Genomic DNA, 18,877 nt, shown 5'->3' with positions numbered 1-18,877 from the left:
GCGGTAGGGAAGCGGCTTCGTGGGCGACAGTGCCATGGTTTGGCGTCCCTAGCAGCTGTGCGACCTCCGGCAAGTCGCTTCACTTCTCTGAGCTGTTTTCAGACGCCCCCTTGGAAGATCGGGGACTTAAGTAAAGAACATGAGTAGAGTGCTCAGCTCAGTGCAAGAATTAAAAAAAAAAAAAAAAGTGTCAGGAGCCGTATCCGTCCTTGGCTCCTAACAGTGAATGAGTTTCAGTGTTTCTTTCCCGGGGCCCTGCTGGCCGAGCCCCTTTCCTTGCCTGGTTCCTTCTCTCTCCCTCCTCTACTGCCTCCTCCCTCCAGGCTCTCGGTCGCTCCAGCAAAGTTCCCAACTTAGTCGACATGACGCGCGGCGCAGCCAATGGGAGGCGGAGTTGGCGTTTTTGGGGGGGGGCGGGAGGGGTGGGCCCCGCGTCTCCGGTGTCTGCCCTGCTCAGTGAATGGAGAGAGCGAGTGCCGGCCAGCTCACCCGGCCGCCCCGTGCCCCAGCCGCAGCCGCCGCGCTCCCCAGCCCAGCCCCAAGCCGGACCTCCCCGGGCGCCACGCCCCATTGCGCTCGCCTCAGGTCCCCAGCCCGGCCCGCGGGTCAGCGGGGCCAGGGGGCGCTCCGCACCTGGGCACTCCCAGCGATGCGCAGCGGGGCAGCGCCGGCCCCGCCGATGGAGCTGCTGTTGCTGCCGCTGCCGCCGCCGCCGCCGCCCGGCGCGCCCCGCTCCGCCCGCGCCCCGTGCGCCTGAGCGCCGAGCTCGCCCCTCCTCCTCGCCAACTCCGCCGCCCGCTCCCCAGGCCGCCCGCGCTCCCCGCGCGCCTCCTCGGGTTCCACGCGTCTTGCCCCGCAGAGGCAGCCTCCTCCGGGAGCGGGGCCCTGCACACCATGGCCCCCGGGTGGGCAGGGGTCGGCGCCGCCGTGCGCGTCCGCCTGGCGCTGGCCTTGGCTCTGGCGAGCGTCCTGAGTGGGCCCCCAGCCGTCGCCTGCCCCACCAAGTGTACCTGCTCCGCCGCCAGCGTGGACTGCCACGGGCTGGGCCTCCGCGCGGTTCCTCGGGGCATCCCCCGCAACGCTGAGCGCCTGTGAGTACCCCTGCCCCACCCCACGCGGGCCACCCACCTGGGTCCCACCGAGGGGGCCCCAGGCGCCAGATCCGTCCTTTCCCCTCGGCCTCCCTGGATACAGTCTCTATTCTCATCCCTTCCTGGATACGATCCCTCACTCTCCGAGCTGGGGGTCTGTAGGCTTGGTCAGATCTGGAAAGAGAGGTCTCGAAACCCCCCGCGATGGGCAAAGAGCAGTGCCTCTCCAGGGGTGAGGGTTCCAGACGCAGGGCCCGCTGACAGCTTCCAAGGAGTAGCTGTCGAGAGGCGAGGGGAGGCAAGAGCACTGCAGCCTCAAGGTCTTAGGGTGAGGGTCAGGGGTCTGCGCTCGTTAAAAAGGGGGGGCGGGAGAAGGAGAAAGCTATATAGGATGATGGGCCGTCAAGGCGCGGAGGCGGGAGAGAGGGCCCGAGACTGTTGACCTGCTTGGAGATCAGAATGGGCCAGCCGCTCTCTGGCTGCCCTTGCAAGGAAAGTTGAGAGTGTGGGTGAAGGTTTAACTTCTGAGGAACTGGACAGATTCAGAGTGGGTGCTCGCAAAACCCGCTCTGCCTGGAGTGCAGTCTGGGAGATGCCAAGTTGCAGCCCCGGGTGAATTTTTTATGGCTCGGTTATAAATGCCTCCCCGAACGAACGAAGGAGCCGGAGAATGGAAATGCTGACAGCCCTTCAAATGAGACCGAGCGTTATAATCTTACAAACCGCACTCAGCCTCGGATCCTGGGCTTGGCAGAGAATGGAGAGGCGCTTGGAGAATGGGGTGGATTGACCCTAGTTTTAGCCCCAATTGTGCAACCAAATATTTACTTTTCATATGTCAACGTTTTGGAAACATTCATCATTTTGATCCTCGGACCAGATTCAAAACTTGGACTCCGGGGTGGGCTCCTCTTAGTCCGCAGTTGGGGTGGGGTAAGGGAGTGGGGGAGAAACGCTGGAGTGGGTGGGAGCCTTACTGGGAACCCAGCCGAGAAGTGGGTGAGGGTTTGCTCTAGTGTGGTAGATTTCCTCCGTGTCTTGCTCTCCCTCTTCTCCCCTTCCTCACGTGCCTTAGGGGTAGGCGCCTGGATCTTCCACTCTGCTTTCTTGACTTCAGGCTGGAAGAGAGTAGTGATGACAAGCGTTGTCCTAGAGTGTGTTATTCCTGCTAGTCACCTCCTATCACCCCACCTGCTCTTCTCTTCCACTTCTTTGTGCATCTCTGGGTGGAGACTCAGCAGAACTGTCTTCCTTATTCCTGGTGCTCTCTTTTTCCTTTGGCTCAATACTTTTTTTTTTTTTTTCCTCAAGTGCAATGATTGTTTTGTTGGGTTGAACCACAGAATCCTAAAGGGTGAGAGCCGAATCTTTATTAACACATGTCGAAAACCAGGCTTGGAAGTGTAAAATGACTTGCCCAAGAAAACACAGCAAGTTGATGGCAATAAAGGGCCAGAATCCAGGTTTTCACACCTTAATTCAGACATTAAGTTAGTCCATAGGAGTGAAAAACTTGTTTTAGTGGTATTTTTAGATACCTATAACTTGTAAACTAAGTTCCCCTCCTCGTCACACCAGTGCTAGCCACATGAATTAGTGAAAAAATAATTATAGCTAATGTTTGATAAATGCTTTTCATGCCTTGATTTGTGTATATGTATTATCTCATTGAATCTCTCCAACAGTCCTGTTAGTTACATAGGCAATACTTATTACTCCATTTCACAGTTAAGCCATCTTGTCATTTACGCAAGGTCATGCAGCTAGTGAAGTGTTTGGATCTAAGCCTGACTGGTTCCTAAGCCCACAACTCTTATCACTCTCCTGGTCATCCTTGGAACAAGGGTCAGTTTGGGCCACGATCTATAAACAGACAGTCTTGGGAGGGTTCTGGCTGGGCTTGGATCTTAGAATAGGCTGCTGTTGCTTCTGCTTCTGGTATACCCTGCAAATGTTCAGCTCACTTTGATGTTAGGTCTGCTGCTTGGGGTCTTGAAACTACGTCTTCCCCATCTTCAAAATCGTGCTCCATGTTTGGGAAACCAAGGAGAGTAAGTCCCTCTTCTCCTGGTGTGTAGGAAGTTTTCCAGAGCTGCAGGAACCGCACCCATGCCAGCACGCCACCCAGTCATCTCCCTTAGGGGATCTTTGCAGCTCAGGGCAACCCATCGGCTCTAGAACTGGAGAAAGAGGGCAGAGACTGGAGTCCTAGTCATTCCCAGAGGCCCCGTGCTACAGTCGTTAATAGGCAGTGGCAGAGCAGGAGCTTCTTTGATGTCTCTGGTCTCTTCTGCCTCAGTTGTGGTCACTGGTGCCACTTTGGCTAGGATACATGGGGGTGCCGCGATGATGTCTCATTCTAGTCTCCTTCCTCCCTGGGAATGGGGGACAGTCTTTAGGAGCAAGCTGGGTCAGATTCACTGCAGGGTTTCAGGGCAACCCACCAACAGTCCTTCACCACCAAAGTCCTGCACCACACTCTGTCTCAGCCAACTCAGATGTAACATTTCAATTCTGAAAACTCTTGGGGGATATTTGGCATTTTTACTCTCTGCCAAGGATTTCTTCAGAGAGGAATCACTCATTTATTCCTGCCTTCATTCATTCAACAAACATTACTTGAAGCCGGGCGCAATGGCTCATGCCTGTTATCCCAGCACTTTGGGAGGCCGAGGTGAGAGGATCTCGAGCCTAGGAGTTTGAGAACAAACATGACTTGAACCTCTACTGCATTCCAGAAACTGTGTATAGAACCATTGCATATACAGAAGAAAACCAGCACTTCAATGTAAAGAATGTAAGCAAAAGATAGAAGGAAACTTGCTTTGGTGAGCCTTTTGAACTTCCCAGGGTTCATATTGCCATGGGGCACGTTTTGTCAGCACTGTCGTCAGATGCTCAGGACCTTCCTAAAGTCCAGTTTTCTGATCTCAAGGTTTAAATTGCGTTTTAAAACAAAGAAACAGCATTTTCTCCGTTCTCCATTCTTGGTACTCTGCCTCCCAAAAAGCCTTTGATGAAAGGATGTGTGTGTGTGTGTGTGTGTTGGTGTATATTGCTTCTTTGGATGTTTTTGACTTCTGAAACCTTGTGTTATGACATTAAGGAAAACCTGAGTGGGGATAATGTGCTCACCATTTGGACTTTGCTTCAGTCCTGGAATGGGGCCTGAATTGTTCATAGTTAAGCCAGAATCAGAGTTAGGGGGTCTGTGTTTCAAGATCTTCCCTATAATGTCAGCACATCACGCAGAAAAAGAAACTCTCTGTCTTTTATAAACTACTGACAATTTTTCCCCCTCCATGAGGAGGTGACACCCACAAGAAAGCTAAATAAATGCAGAGAAGAATTCAGTGTAATTTATTATCCGTGCAGCAAAGATAGAGGACGAGAGGAGAGGAAGTGGATGGCGGTGCCTGAAACCAAACATTTACCATGGAGCACAGAGTAAACAGATGTTGCACTTACCCTTCTGACTACAAAAGGACCCCACAGATGTAATTCTTCTCCAACCACAATCTCAGCCTGGAAAAAGAGGAGGCAGATGAAAATGAACTCTCACGCGGGGCCACTTCTCCCCATCTTGCCGTCCTGTCTAGAGGCAGGCAGAGGCCCACTTCTCACTGCAGTGAGGGGTGGCCCGAACGGTGGAGTGGGGGCAAGAGTGGACATCTTTGGTTTTTCACTTGGCTCTGGAACATGCTGGAGACTGCTGTATTTAAATAAACATTTCCTGTTTGCGAAGGAGAACGGGCGAAAGGCTGAAACGTGAGAATGTGGTAACTTAATTTTCTCCATCACTCCAAATGACGGCTAGCTTTGCCGGTGGTTGGGTCCAATAAAAACTGACACCATGTCATAGGCTTTCCCTCACTTGACCACAGAGGTCCTGAGGTCACGTGAGAAACTTTCCAAGATGCTCAACAGCCAAGTCCTCTGTCCAGCCCTCAGGGCCAGCTTAGAGGACAGGGACAAGTTAGTGAATCATGGGGTCTCTCTGGGTCAACCACGGTGATGTGGCCTTTTAGGGAAACAGTGCCCTCCTGGACAGACTAAGGAGCAGCTGAGTGGACCCGCCTCCAGTGGACCGGTATAGCCTCCATGGTGCTGTGCGACTCTGAACGGATTACATTACCTCTCTGGGCCTCATTTTCGTGAAAGTAGAATTCTTGTATAGTCTTAGTGGTTTTCTTAGTGGTTATAGTCCATTGGGGGAACTGTCAGTGTCCGCCTCCCTAGTGTCTAGAACAGTGCCTGGCACACGGTAGGTTTTCAGCAAATGTGTATTCAATAAAGGAATAATGAGCCTCAAAACTACAAGTCTGTCTTTAGTTCTTACAAGTGAAAGATGGGCCATTATACATCGGCATTCTGGCATGTGACTAAGGGATCCTTACTAGGAACCTATGACGTGAGTTATTAAGGGTATCTAAAATTTGGATTTTATGAACTAATATTTATTGCCTTACTAGAGTTACCAAGGACTCCTGTTGAGTGATCTACTCTGGAGTCTGGTTGTCAGGCATTGCTTAGCAACCTTGCAAAACTCCTACTGTGCACATGCCCATGAAAAGAGCTGGAAATCCTGAGCACTTAAACCACAGGGCTTTCTAATCAGGAACTCATCAGCGTCATCCTGAGCTCTCTGTGGGTTTTGATAGCTGCTCTTCTTGTATTAATTGATAAGTTCTGCTTTTGTTGATCATCTGGATTTTCTATTATTTCTGCGTTTTTGCCATTTTGGTTGTTATGTTGTTTTCTCTCCAGTATTGTTTGTTGTCGCAGAGTTCTGTCTCACCTGGAAAATGAGAATGAATAGTGGGTTGCAGCTGTAGAATCTCTTGCCTTGGCAATGTGGGCTATGGCAAGAAGGTTTCTGACCCCTAAGCATTGTGGTTAGGGCAGGCGCTCCGGAGACAGACGACTCTGGGTTTGAACTGCAGCTCTGTTACATCTTGCTGTTGCACCGTGTACATGTTACACTATTGCTGTGGACTGCAGTGTGTTTAATTCTTTTGCACCTTATTTCCACACCTGTGATACCAGGGTGATAAGCGCACTGTCTTCATGGGGATGCTGTGAATGTAGCCTGAGGCAGTCCCTGTAATGTGCTCAGCACGGTGCCTACCATGTTGTTCACTCATTGCTGTGATTGTTTATCCCTCTATGATTTCTTAACTGTAAAATATGTATGATGAATCTTCCCCATTGGGGGGATTAAATGAAATAATATACAAGAAAGTGCTTAACGCAGTACAGTCATGTGTTACCTAAAATGACGTTCTGGTCAACAGTGGACAACATAGAGGACAGTGGTCTCATAAGGTTAAAATGGAGCTGAAGAATTCCTATTGCCTAGTGACATTGTAGCTTTTGTAACATCATAGTGCCATCACTTTATTTTAATAAATTTAGTACACCCTAAGGGTATAGTGTTGACAAAGTCTACAGTAGTGTACAGTAATGTCCTAGGCCTTCACATTCACTCAGCACTCACTCACTGACACCCAGAGCAACTTCCAGTCCTGTAAGCTTTATTCCTGGTAAATGCCCTATGCAGATGTACCATTTTTTATCTTTCGTACCATACTTTGATTGTACCTTTTCTATGTTTAGGTATGTTTAGAAACACACATACTTATGATTGTGTCACAGTGGCTTACAGTATTCAGTAGAGTAACATGCTATGTAGGTTTGGAGCTTAGGAGCAATAGCCTATCCCATATAGCCTGGGTGTATAGTAGGCTAGACCACCTGGGCTTGTGTGAGTGCACTCTATGAGGTTTGCACAATGACAAAATCGCCTAATGATGAGTTTCTTAGAACATATCCCCATCATTAAGTGATGCATGACCACACCATAGGAGCCCTCCCCAAACTATTCATGTTAGTGACCATGGCTATTACCTTTATATCTTCATCTCAGGCCCTATCCAGCTGGAAGGTTTGAGATGCCCACTCTAAATTTGCTCCAACCCAGAGCCCTGTGGAGGCGAGTTCCTTGCCTGCCTGTGGGCTGTGCCCAATACCCTCTTGGCTAAGCCCCTCCTTTTCTCTCTCTGCTCTTGGTCCTGCCCCCACAGCAAAGCCCAGGTTGGCTTCTGTTCCATAAAAAGGGAATTATGGTGAAAGTGGTTTATATCTTTTCCATGGGTGTGTTGCTTTGTGGTATATTTAAATAAGGAATGCATTTTACTTATTTATTTTTGGGGGGTGAGTTTTCATGGGGAATTTTTGGCCCTGACCTTTTTTTTTTTCTTCAATGCTCATTCCTTCTATCTTTCCCTAAATACCTCCTTTTACTGACTTCCCATGTCTGCCTCTATTACTGCATTTACTTGAAACAGCTGTATTTACTAGCAGGCTCCACCCTCATTATGTAAGGTGGTCTTAACCCTTTTTAGGACTGCTGAAAAGAAAGGAAAAACAAGGGGTGGAGGCGTTCCCAGAGAGCTCATCTGGACCACTGCTGATCCCAAGCTAGATGGCTGTAGAGGGTGCCCTGTCACTGCGCTGAGTTCCCCGTGCTCTCTGTTCTTCATTGTTCCCCATCCTTAAATTCAAATCAGCCTTGCCCAGGTTGGATGCTCATGATGGGAATCCTCCACCTCTCTGCTCTGCAGGCCTGGACCGTGATCTGTAACTACTGTGACTGCTGGCCTGTCAAGAGGCTAACCTTTCTTCCTTACTCACTGTGGTTTTCACAGTTGTGTTGTCAGTACCGTGTTTGATACAGTGAAACCCTGGAAAAAAATTGGCCAAAGGGTGCATAATTAGAGCCTTCTGTACTGAGTGGACAGAGAAGATGGGAAAATGTGGCACTAGAGCCAGACTCTGGGGCCCAAAGCCTGGCTGTCACCTACTAGCTGGATGGGCCTCAGTTTTCCCATTTGCAAAATGGGAATAATAATAATACTCCCTTCAAAGGATGCTGTATTAATCCACATAGGCTTCCTGGAACCAAGGGCACCCTCCATCAATATTCCTATTGTTATTGTGATCAAAAGTCTTACTGAGTGTAGACCTCCTATCAGAGCATGATCAGGATGAAGCTTCATTAAGAAAAATACAGATCATCAGGGTTGGAAGAGGTCCTTCTGTCCAAGTTCCAACCACACGAAAGTTGGTCTTCCATCAGCACAATTTAGGGGAAGGTGGTCAGTTAGCCTCCTTTGCTTGATGACATCTAGTGATGAGGAGCTCAGTTCTTCCTAAAGCAATTTATTCCATTAAAAAAAATCCTAATAAGAAAATGTTCTTTGTGTGGGGGTTGGACTCATCTCTCATTGATTGTCGTTACCCAGAGCATGTATAATCTTTTTTCCAAATGACAGGTTTTCAAAACCTGTGGTGTTTCTCACCACCCATTTACCTGAGTCTCCTTAATTGCCTCAACTATTCTGTATGTGGTACAGTTTGGGCATAGGCCTTGTACGCCGTCCCTAGTTCTCTTCCTCTAAATAGGTTCCAATCTTCTTGGACTGCATTAGTTAGAGGGAGACCTTCCATGCCCTTACTGTTTTATTTGACTTCTATCAGCCAGCACATTCAAAAGAACCTTTTCACTTTGGACAGCCACAGCCCTGGGTGGGCTCATTTTGACCAAGCTGCCTGACATCCCCATATCTCCCCAGCCTTCCCTCCTGTTAGCTTGTTGTCCCCCCTTCTAGACTTGTGCAGTTGACTTTTTGGAGTCTAAGTGCAACACTTTGCATTTATCCTAATTAACTTTTGGCAAATCATTTCATTTCATCAGCTTTTCAGGAGCATTTTATATTTCGATTTCCTCATCTAGCAATTAACTACTCCTTTCCCCATCTCCCACTATTTATTTCCTCTGCAATTTTAATGAGCTTGCCCTATGGATCTTTATCCAAGTTGTCAATATAATCAGCAGAGTTCTCTGCGCATTTTTTTCAAAATATTTCCACAATCTGGCATGTGGATTACATAAATATATTGCCCCGTTCTTTCCGGCTGGGATGGAAAAAAATGTTGAGGTCTTCTTGGCTTGTAGCATCTTCTTTCCCTGGGGTTCTGTTGGTTCATATTTTCTCTGGAATAATTTCCTATTAATGCTTAATTCTTCAGCTTGCTAAATTTTCTCTATACTTTTGGTTTCTCGTGGAACTTTCCATAATGACTTTAGCTTCATTTTTGTCCTATTAGGCTAGTACCACAAGTCCCACCAACACAAGATATGATGCATGTATGTGTGTGTATGTTGAATGTATATGTATATGTGTGTTATTCTCTCCTGATAAAAAGTTCAGCCCGAGGGGTTGAGCCTTTCTGCCAGTAGCAGAGCTCAGGTAGCTTCAGGTTTTTAAACACAGTGATTTCCCTTAGCATCTTGGGTACACATTGGCATCGGGCACATTTTCTGGAGTAGTTCTGGGAACAGACATGATGAAGAATGAAGCATAGAGGAGTGAGGCCTACAGGGTCCCCAAGCCTCTGTAAACAACAACAACAACAACCATCACCACAACAATAGCTGGCATTTATTGAGCCATTCTTTGCGCCTGGCACTGCTCTTACACTTTACATGCGTGGAGTCATTTCCTATTTGAAGAGTTACGTGAAGTAGGCAGGAGGACTGTCTGCATTTTATAGATATGGCAACTACATCAGAGAGGTGAAATGACATCCCCAGTCAGGAACAGGAGAGCAGGGTTCATCCAGCCAGGCTGGTCTCAGAGGCTGCACTCCAACCCCCAGTCATGTCATTCCTTCCAGAATCTTTCAAGTCAGCCTCCTTTTCTGTCTTCTAAACTCCATTCTCAAGTAACAACTAGAAGAAGACAAACATGATGAGTTCAACTTAAATCAAAGAGCCCCTGTTTGATGCAAAGCATTAAGAGGAATGTCAGGGATGTGATCTGGACACCTGGTGAAACAGAGCCATCATGTCCAATTTGGGGAAATAGGTGGCCTTTGTATTGGAGCGTGAAGACTAATAGGATCCCTGTATGTAGAAATGGGAACATGGTACAGTCATAGAAATTCATGATTAGATGCTCCTGAGCTCAACTTAAAATGATGGGAGCTGTACTTTGGGAAGTTTTATCTTAGGGGGATGTTTAGAACAGAATCCAAATCTTAGGAAAAAATTTCCATGGTATGTGTCCACTGACTGTTTTTTAAATTTCTGGTTTGAGGGGATACACCCTCCAAGAGTAGTTCTGATGAGCCTTGCTGAGTAGTATTTTCCCCCTCAAGCATCTACTCAAATATTGGCAGGAGTCATCTTCCTTTGCAGTTAGATGCACCACTTGCTTTCTCTTAGCTGGGATCTCTGGGCTCCTCCCACCCTGGCATCATGTCCTATTCCAACAGGATGTACATAAGATGTATCCTGGCTGGAGTCGAGTGTGACTGCACTTATCATGGACATATCACCGCTTGTGTGGGCTCAGACTCCTCTTCTCTTGTCCTAACTGCCAGTCTGGTTCCTGACCCCTGATTCATTCTGCACTTTGGCAGCAGTGTATCTTGTGGCTCCTGAAAGTCTGCCAGCACACTTAACCACCCACCTTGCCTCCCTCTTGGGTTTTTCTACCTCTCTAGCTCCTGTCTGTTACTAGTCATACCCATCATTTGCCCTAGCACGTGCCCTAGTGTATTCCCTAGTGTACACCCTAGCGTATGCCCTATGTATGCCCTAGTGTGTGCCCTATCTTATGCCCTAGCATGTGCCCTAGTGTACACCCTAGCGTATGCCCTATGTATGCCCTAGTGTGTGCCCTAGCATGTGCCCTAGCATGTGCCTAGAGTGTGCCCTAGTGGGTGCCATAGCATGTGCCCCAGTGTATGCCCTAGTGTGTGCCCTAGCATGTGCCCTAGTGCGCACCAAAGCGTGTGCCCTAGCATATGCCCGAGTGTGTGCCTTAGCATGTGCCCTAGCATATGCCCTAGTGTGTGCCCTAGCATATGCCCCAGCATGTGCCCTAGCATATGCCCTAGTGCGTGACCTAGCATTTGCCCTAGCATATGCCCTGCGCATGCCCTGGTATATGTCCCAGTGTATGCCCTAGCGTGTGCCTTAGCATGTGCCCTAGTGTGCGCTCTAGCATATGCCCTAGCGTGTGCCTTAGCATGTGCCCTAGTGTGCGCTCTAGCATATGCCTTAGCGTGTGCCCTAGTGTGCGCCCTAGCATATGCCCTAGCGCATGCACTAGTGCGTGCCCTAGCATCTGCCCCAGTGTATGCCCTAGTGTGTGCCCTAGTGCGCACCCTAGTGTGCGCCCTAGCATATGCCCTAGCGCATGCACTAGTGCATGCCCTAGCATGTGCCCCAGTGTATGCCCTAGTGTGTGCCCTAGCATGTGCCCTAGTGTGCACCCTAGTGTGTGCCCTAGCATATGCCCTAGCATGTGCCCCAGTGTATGCTTTAGCATGTGCCCTAGCATGTGCCCTAGTGCGCACCCTAGCGTGTGCCCTAGCATATGCCCTAGTGCACACCCTAGCATATGCCCTAGGGCATGCCCTAACATATGCACTAGTATATGCCTTAGCGTGTGCCCCAGTGTATGCCCTAGCATATGCCCCATTGTATGCCCTAGCGTATGTGGTAGTATATGCCCTAGTGTGTGCCCCAGCGTATGCCCTAGCATGTGCCCTAGTGTATGCCCTAGCATGTGCCCTGGCGTGTGCCCTAGCGTGTGCCCTGCCGCGTGCCCTGGCATGTGCCCTAGCATATTTCCTAGTGTGTGCCCTGGCGTATGCCCTAGTGTACATTCTAGCATATGTCCTAGTGTGTGCCCTAGTGTGTGCCCTGGCGTATGCCCTAGTGTACTTTCTAGCATATTCCCTAGTGTGTGCCATAGTGTATGCCCTAGTGTGTGCCCTAGCATATTCCCTAGTGTGTGCCTTAGCGTATGCCCTGGTGTATGTTCTAGCATATGCCCTAGTGTGTGCCCTAGTGAGTGCCCTAACTCAGGTGCGTCTGCATGCTGTGGAGTCCATGATCCTCTTCTAATCGGAGTTTTATGACTTGACCATAGAATTGTGCATGTTTGCATCTCTCCCTGAGCTTTAGCTACTCCTGGCTCCTGCCTTAATCCTTCTAGCTTGGCTTCTTGCCCTCTACTGCCCTGTATGTAGTTCTCCATAGCCTTAGTATTGAATTTGGACTGTCACCATCAGAACCCCAGGTCCTGAAATTGGATTTCATGGCCTGGACCTTCACTGGAGACTGGAGACTTGCAAGAACTCAGAGTTCTGCCCTGGAAACAACCTCAGACTTCATCTTTATGGCCATCTGAAATCTTTTATCATGTCCAGGGTAGCATGTAAAGGTGCCCCAGGGCTGGACTCTATAAATGATGAATTACTTAGACATACTCCTGAACTCCCTGTACCCCAAATAGGACAGATCATTTGGTAATTAAAAAGCACAGCAGTGATGATCTCATTGGAGAGCTGTCCTGCTCAATAATATGTTGCAGAAATTTCTGGACTATCTAGTACTTTGCTGACATTCTTTCTCTCCTCTTCTTCTCTCTCCAGCTCTAGAATGTAGGTAGAAAGTGTTCTGAGTATGGGGATTCTAAGTGGAATTAGTGAGAAGCCAATGGGGAGTACAATTTGGACGTAAGCCGAAATGAGTAGAAAGACCTAGGCTGAATCCTGGCTTCTGTCACTTTCTAACTGCCCGACCTGTCTGAGTACCTTTGTGGTCTCCATAGTCTAATCTATAACCTTTGGAATGGGAGAAATAACACTCATCTCAGGGGGCTGATGCAAGGTTTAAATGAGATCAGATGTCTCCAAATGCCTTCTAAATTTAGTGCTATGCGAATACCTTAATGAGTCCACCCACAATATCTGAATTGAACCACTAAATCCTATATCTGGAAGATGATCAGGGTATATTTTAGAAGCTTTCATTTACAGACGAAGAAACTCAGGGAGCTCCAAAGCCTTGCTCATGTCACCCATGTCTTCAAACTCTTGTTCCAGTTTCCTTTTCATTTAACAAGATGCATCTTTTACAAATTAAAATATAACCTCATACCAGCCATGTCAGCAGCTTAACCAGGTGGAGTTCAGAGGACTGGGTAATTAATAAGTGACAGTGTCCAAGACAGTAGGACCAAAAAGGGAATCCATGAAGGATGGAGTCATTTAAAGGGGCCATTTATTGAGTGTCTACCACAATGAATAAAGCAAGTGAAATGTTCTGATAACTAGAACAGCTCAAACTAACTTCAAAGTTAGTCTGGACTGTCTCTCCCTCCAAATGACTGACAAGGCAAAGGCTACCATGCTAGGTTCAGAGCAGGGAGATATATGGGTTGGGAGAAATGCTAGAACCAAGAAGGATGTAGCACCAAACCCTCAGGAATCATTGATGAAAGCAAGCCCCCTCATCCCTTTTAGTGGGTACAAATATGTAGAAAGCCTCACACATCATAAAAAAATAGTACAAGTAGAATTAAAAAAAAACTCAAGGGGGAAATATTAATATGAGAACAATTGTATCTGAGAAAGCATTCAAGTATGCCTCTGCAGCTAGCTGGCAAACAGCACAAGTTCTGCATTTTATTAGAGTCCTAACTCTGTGTAGAACACTGACCTTATTTGAGAAGCATTTCATAAACACTGACACACAGCACAGCAGCATTTGAGGCCATGAGGAGATACAGGGCCTTCTTTAGGGGGCCAGCTTCCCTTCCCCTCCTGGGCTGCAAGGGACCCCTAGGACATTGTTTCCCTGAGTAGTAATATCTTTATTTTTCTCTCTTAGGTTTAACTCAGCAGGAGGAATTTTCTTACGGCAAAATGAAGGAGGGGGATTTGGAATAAAATTTGTACCTTGGGCAAGTTTTCCTAAGCATGGGGTAGGCGATGGGGAAGACCCTGCTCTGGGAGAAAGGGTCTAAGAACCTTCACTTGGCCGGTGGAATTTCTTTTTGGAGATCTCACCTGCTGCCTGGAGACCCATGCTGTGGCTGTGTCAGAGGCAGGTTCTCAGGCAGCATTCACCAGGTCCTTTGGAATGCAAGACTTGTGGCTTGCAACCGCCCTGAGAAACGCGTCCACCACATCCCCTCCTGCTAGAAGCTGGCACCTCCCTTTCCATCTGCTGCCAGAGTACAAGTTCTGAATTTGTGCCACAGAACTTGGTTCTGTTCCTCCCCCTCTTGTTGCCTTCCCTAGCCAAGAGATTTTCAGGCTTTTGAGGTATCTCTGGAGATCATCTGGTCTACTCCCTCCCCACTGATCTCAGCCCATCTCCAAAGGGAAATGCATTAGAAAGGTCACCAGAGAGGACCTCAGCTTCCTGGTGTGGTCTGCCCTTATGAAAAGGTGCCTTCATTTCTGCCTCATCCTGTGCAAAGATCATGCAGAGCCATGGGAAGCCTCTGCCAATCTGGGAAGCTAGGGAGACAGAAGAGGGACCACATCTAGTACAAAAAAAAAAATTGGGAATCATGTGGAAGCAGAGGGGAGAGGCACCAGATGGGTGACTCGGGATGGCAGATCATATCCTGAGGGCTCTCAGCACCAAGCCTGCATCTTATTTCGAGTCTAGAGAGGGAAGATCCCAGCTGAAGAAAACGGCAAGGGAAGGAACACTGGGAACCAGGACTGGAGCAGGAATCCAAAAATGGGAAGGCCAGTTGCTTCATGGGAGCTTTTAATGACTCTAGTTCCCCACCAACACCCCTCCCCTTCTAATTGCTTCATAGCACAAGATGGTAACCAATCTGCTCTGTTTACTCTGTTTAGGCGTACATTTTAATACTTTCTGAAACATTTCCCATAAGCTTCCCCCTGCCATGTGCCCTCCTTGTACATTCTAGAAATTTTGCAAAGACCTAAGTCTCCTCTGGGTTCTTTCCTGACTGGAGCTGCATGCTGATTCAAGCCATATTCAGTCAGGAAGCTCTCTTCCCATCTTTAAAACAAGAAACATCTTCTTCCAAGAAGACTGCACTACAGTTTTCTTTGTCTGTGTTGCTAACGAACAAAGAGGCCCCATTGCAAAACAGCATTTCACGAGCAGAGCAGGGCTGATAGCACCTCTTGCCAAATGTGACTGTGTGTAGTTGTGTGGGGGGAAAATAGCTTTGTCAAGAGGAGGGCCGAGGGAGGCGGCTCTGGGGAATTTTTAGCAACTGCAGCATGGTATAGTGGAAAGAATGCTTGCCTGGGAATTTGGCGACCTGGCCGTACCTCTGACACACCGTGTGACCTTAGACAAGTCATTTGACCTCCCTGGGCCTCAGTTTCCTGATCTTTAAAGGGGATGAGGGAAGTAGACTGGATGATCTCCAAGGATCCTTTCAGCCCTATGCATCCTCACTTCTGGGGGCTGGGATTTGGGGTTTAGACCTGAGCCAATATCCAACTCAAGAGACTTTCTAGAGGCAAGAGAGAGGCCAGGACAGCTGCTTTGGGGAGTGGCTGGTCCTTGATTAAGGCTCAAATAATTAGCTCAGCTCCACAGTAAGCCTTCTGAAATTAAGAAAAAAAAAAGATGCTTAGTTTAAAAAAATAGCAGTCGGTGTTTCTTAAAACTAATTGGCTTGGGGCTTTGTAGGTTTTATTCAGAGACATAATTTTGCTTCCTCTATAGTATACTATATGCTATAGTATGCTATAGCAGTTTAGATTATTGATGCTTTGATGCTGGAGTTAGTGTGACCTGGTTTTGAATGCCATTAGTAGCTAAGTAATCTTGGGCATGGTCTTTAATAGTAACCTGCTTCCCTGGCTTACTAGGAAGATCAAATGAGGTAATACATGTCAAGCTTAGAGGACAGTGTCTGGCATTAAATAATCACTCAAAAAGCCATTATTATGGCTATATTTTGCTGCTTAACAATCAACCCCAAAACTTAGTGTTCTAAAGTGACAACCATTTTATCATGCTCAATGATTCTCTAGGTCGTACTGCAGTAGAGATGGCTTATTTCTGCACCATACGGTCTGAGACATCATCTGCAGAGTCTGGAATGACCAGGAGAGACTTGAATACCTGGGTGCTAGAATCCCCAGCAGGCTGTTCACTCACATGTCTGGCACCTAGGCTGGGATGACTTGAAGTCTGGGCTCAGCTGGGACTGTTGACCAGGGTGCCTACACATGTGACCTCTGTGTGGCTTGAGCTTCTTCACAACATGGTGGCCTCTGAGTAGTCTAATTTCTCACATGGTTGCTCCACACTCCGAGAAGAGGTGTGCAGCAACTCAGAACAACTCAGAAGTAGCGTGGCTTTTTATGAATGGACTTAAAAGCAACATAGTACCCCTTCTGCTCTGTTCTGTTGCTCTGAACAGTACAAGCTTGCCCAGATGCAAGGGTAGGGGCCATGTCTCCATGGAAGAAGTCTCTCAGAAGTTGCAGCTATGTTTTAAAACCTCCGCAGCCATAAAGTTATCATCATCATTTTTCTGTACCATATAATCTAATCTCTTAAGTAGACAAAAAGTTCCTTGAGGACAGGAGCTGGCATTTCTCTATAGAAGCTTAGTGCAATGCTTGTGAAAATAAGACAAAATCAATATATTTTCAAAAATCAAATTGAATTGGATAGGCAGCAGATTTGGTGGAAAGACCAGGAGTTTAGCGCCAAGGAGATCTGGATTCAAAAATCTGTATTCAGGGCCAGGTGCAGTGGCTCACACCTGTAATCCCAGCACTGTGGGAGGCTGAGGTGGGAGGATCAGTTGAGCCTATGAGTTTGACACCCACCTGAGCCACATAGTGAGACCCCATCTGTACAAAATATAAAGATAACAAAATTAGCCTGGCATGGTGGTACACACCTGTGGTGCTAGCTACTCAGGAGGCTGAGGTGGGAAGGATCACTTGAGCCCAGGAGGTCAATCTTCAGTGAGCCATGATTGCACCACTGCACGCTATCCTGGGTGACAGAGTGTGACCCTGTCTCCAAGAAAAAAAAAATCTGTGTTCAAAATGTGCCCTTTGAAAAATTAATTGTCTTTCTCATAAAAAAAGACATAAAGACAGTAATACTTATCTCAAGGATTGTTTTAAGAACTAAGGATAGTAAATGCAAAATGCCTAACACACATTCAATGCTCTAACTAAATTACAGATATTGTGAGGTAGTATAGCATTGTGGCAAGCACCTGGATACTCCACTCAGACAAACCTGGTTTCAAATTCCATCACTTCTCATTGTGTGAATGTAGATAAGTCTCTTCATCTGTTTGGGTCTCAGGATCCTCATCTGTAAAATGGGTATTATAGTAACTGTCTTGTAGGGTTATTGTGAAGATGAGGAACGCTTCTGTCTCAGACCCTGACACATAGTAGGGACTTAAAATAGTACCTATATTAGCCACAGTTAACAATTTTTGTTCTTTTGTTTGTATATTGATTTGTCCATGAATTTATGCACTGAACAATGACTCATGCAATGCTAATAACTCACAATGGCTTCATTTTTCAAGTTTCTGCATGGTAGTGTCTGTCGATGCCTAGATCTCGGAAGATACCCTCATGAGATAGAGAACTAGACCTTTGGAAAGGAGCTCAGGGTCCCAGGTAAGCTGCCTGGGACAGTACACTATTTTGACACATCCACAGCTGAGTTTCAATTGTCCCTGTTGGCTTTTGACCCTAGAGATCACCTGGCTTCCTCCAGTTATAATCGTTTTGCTCAGAGGTTCACATTTTCTTTCCTCACTGGATAGATCCTGTCCCTTGCTGCTGTGCAACTGTGGGCAAACATGTTAGCTCTTACCTTGTGTCTGTTTTTTGTCAGTGCCTTTTTTTTACAGCATTGTTTTATTGGCTCAAATTCAGCAAACTGTACCAGCCTTGTCTTTGTGGTGTCAAGCCAGGTCACAGGGGTTTACTTTCCCAGGTAGTTCCTGGGACCTGAAGCTCTCTTAGGGACCATTGACTACAATCTTCTCCTTTTCTTCCCTAAGACCTCCCAGGAGCCCCAACCTTACCTTTTCTGTTTTTTAAGAGTCTAAATAATCGGATAAAAGACACTTACCTTGTCTTTAGAAAAATGCACAAACCTCACAACATTTTGCAAATGATTTTGAGGCCATTCTGTGGCCACTTCTCTGGTGGCATATTTCTTCTGAATGATCCTTCAAAATTGGTGATTTTGATTGGATGAACCTCTGGATTTTTGCTGAGTTTGACTTTGGGATCATCATGTGGCTGTGAAATTGTCATAAGTCCCTCAGTCCCCTCCATTGTAGTAGACATGCATTGTTTTCTGGCTGCCTAGGACTCATTCACTCTCTTTCTAGCAGCAGCCTTTCTTTCGTTATTGCGATGTCATCTTCTGCACCCATGGGATACAGTCTGGTAGATTTTTGATCAGGGCTCTTGGCCTCACCTAGTCAAGGGCTAAGTTTATGACCCAAGTCAGGTCAATTGGATCCTTTCTTTCTGGAACTGGAATCTTGACCAGAGGAACAAGGATATTGGACATAATGGTTTTCCATTTCATCTAAGCACTTTCGAAAGAATAGACCAGACTATGCCTGCTTCCCTCCCACCCCCCAAGACCTGTTCTTAAGATGCTCATTGAATCTAGGAGTTCCTGATACCTTTCTAGAGAATTCCCTTTCACTCAAGTTCACAACCAAATTTGCAATGGTTGCAAATTGCAACCAAATTTCCAAATGAGTGAGAAAGCCACAAACAACAAACTTCTGGGGAGAAAATGGCACAATGAGAAAGATTATGCATGGCCTTTGGAGAAAGGCAGACCAGGTTTGAATCACAGTTTTACCATTCACCAGCTGGGTGCCCTTAGGCAGGTTCATTTTTCCCTTAGGGTG

The 18,877-nt window shown here is 47.2% G+C and overlaps 1 protein-coding gene across 1 annotated transcript in view; it reads left to right on the top strand.

Annotated features, from left to right (window-relative positions):
- Positions 1 to 439: 439 nt before the first annotated feature.
- SLIT3 (slit guidance ligand 3) overlaps positions 440 to 18,877 on the top strand; it is a 636,449-nt gene continuing 618,011 nt past the window's right edge. Inside the window, exon 1 of the mRNA XM_054486980.2 lies at positions 440 to 1,091. Coding sequence (XP_054342955.1) covers positions 895 to 1,091 — 197 coding nt within the window. The 5' untranslated portion in view covers positions 440 to 894. The remainder of the gene's footprint in view (positions 1,092 to 18,877) is intronic.

Source organism: Pongo pygmaeus, chromosome 4 (genome assembly GCF_028885625.2).
Source record: "Pongo pygmaeus isolate AG05252 chromosome 4, NHGRI_mPonPyg2-v2.0_pri, whole genome shotgun sequence".
NCBI lineage: Eukaryota > Metazoa > Chordata > Mammalia > Primates > Hominidae > Pongo > Pongo pygmaeus.
This window is presented reverse-complemented; position numbering and strand designations above follow the sequence as displayed.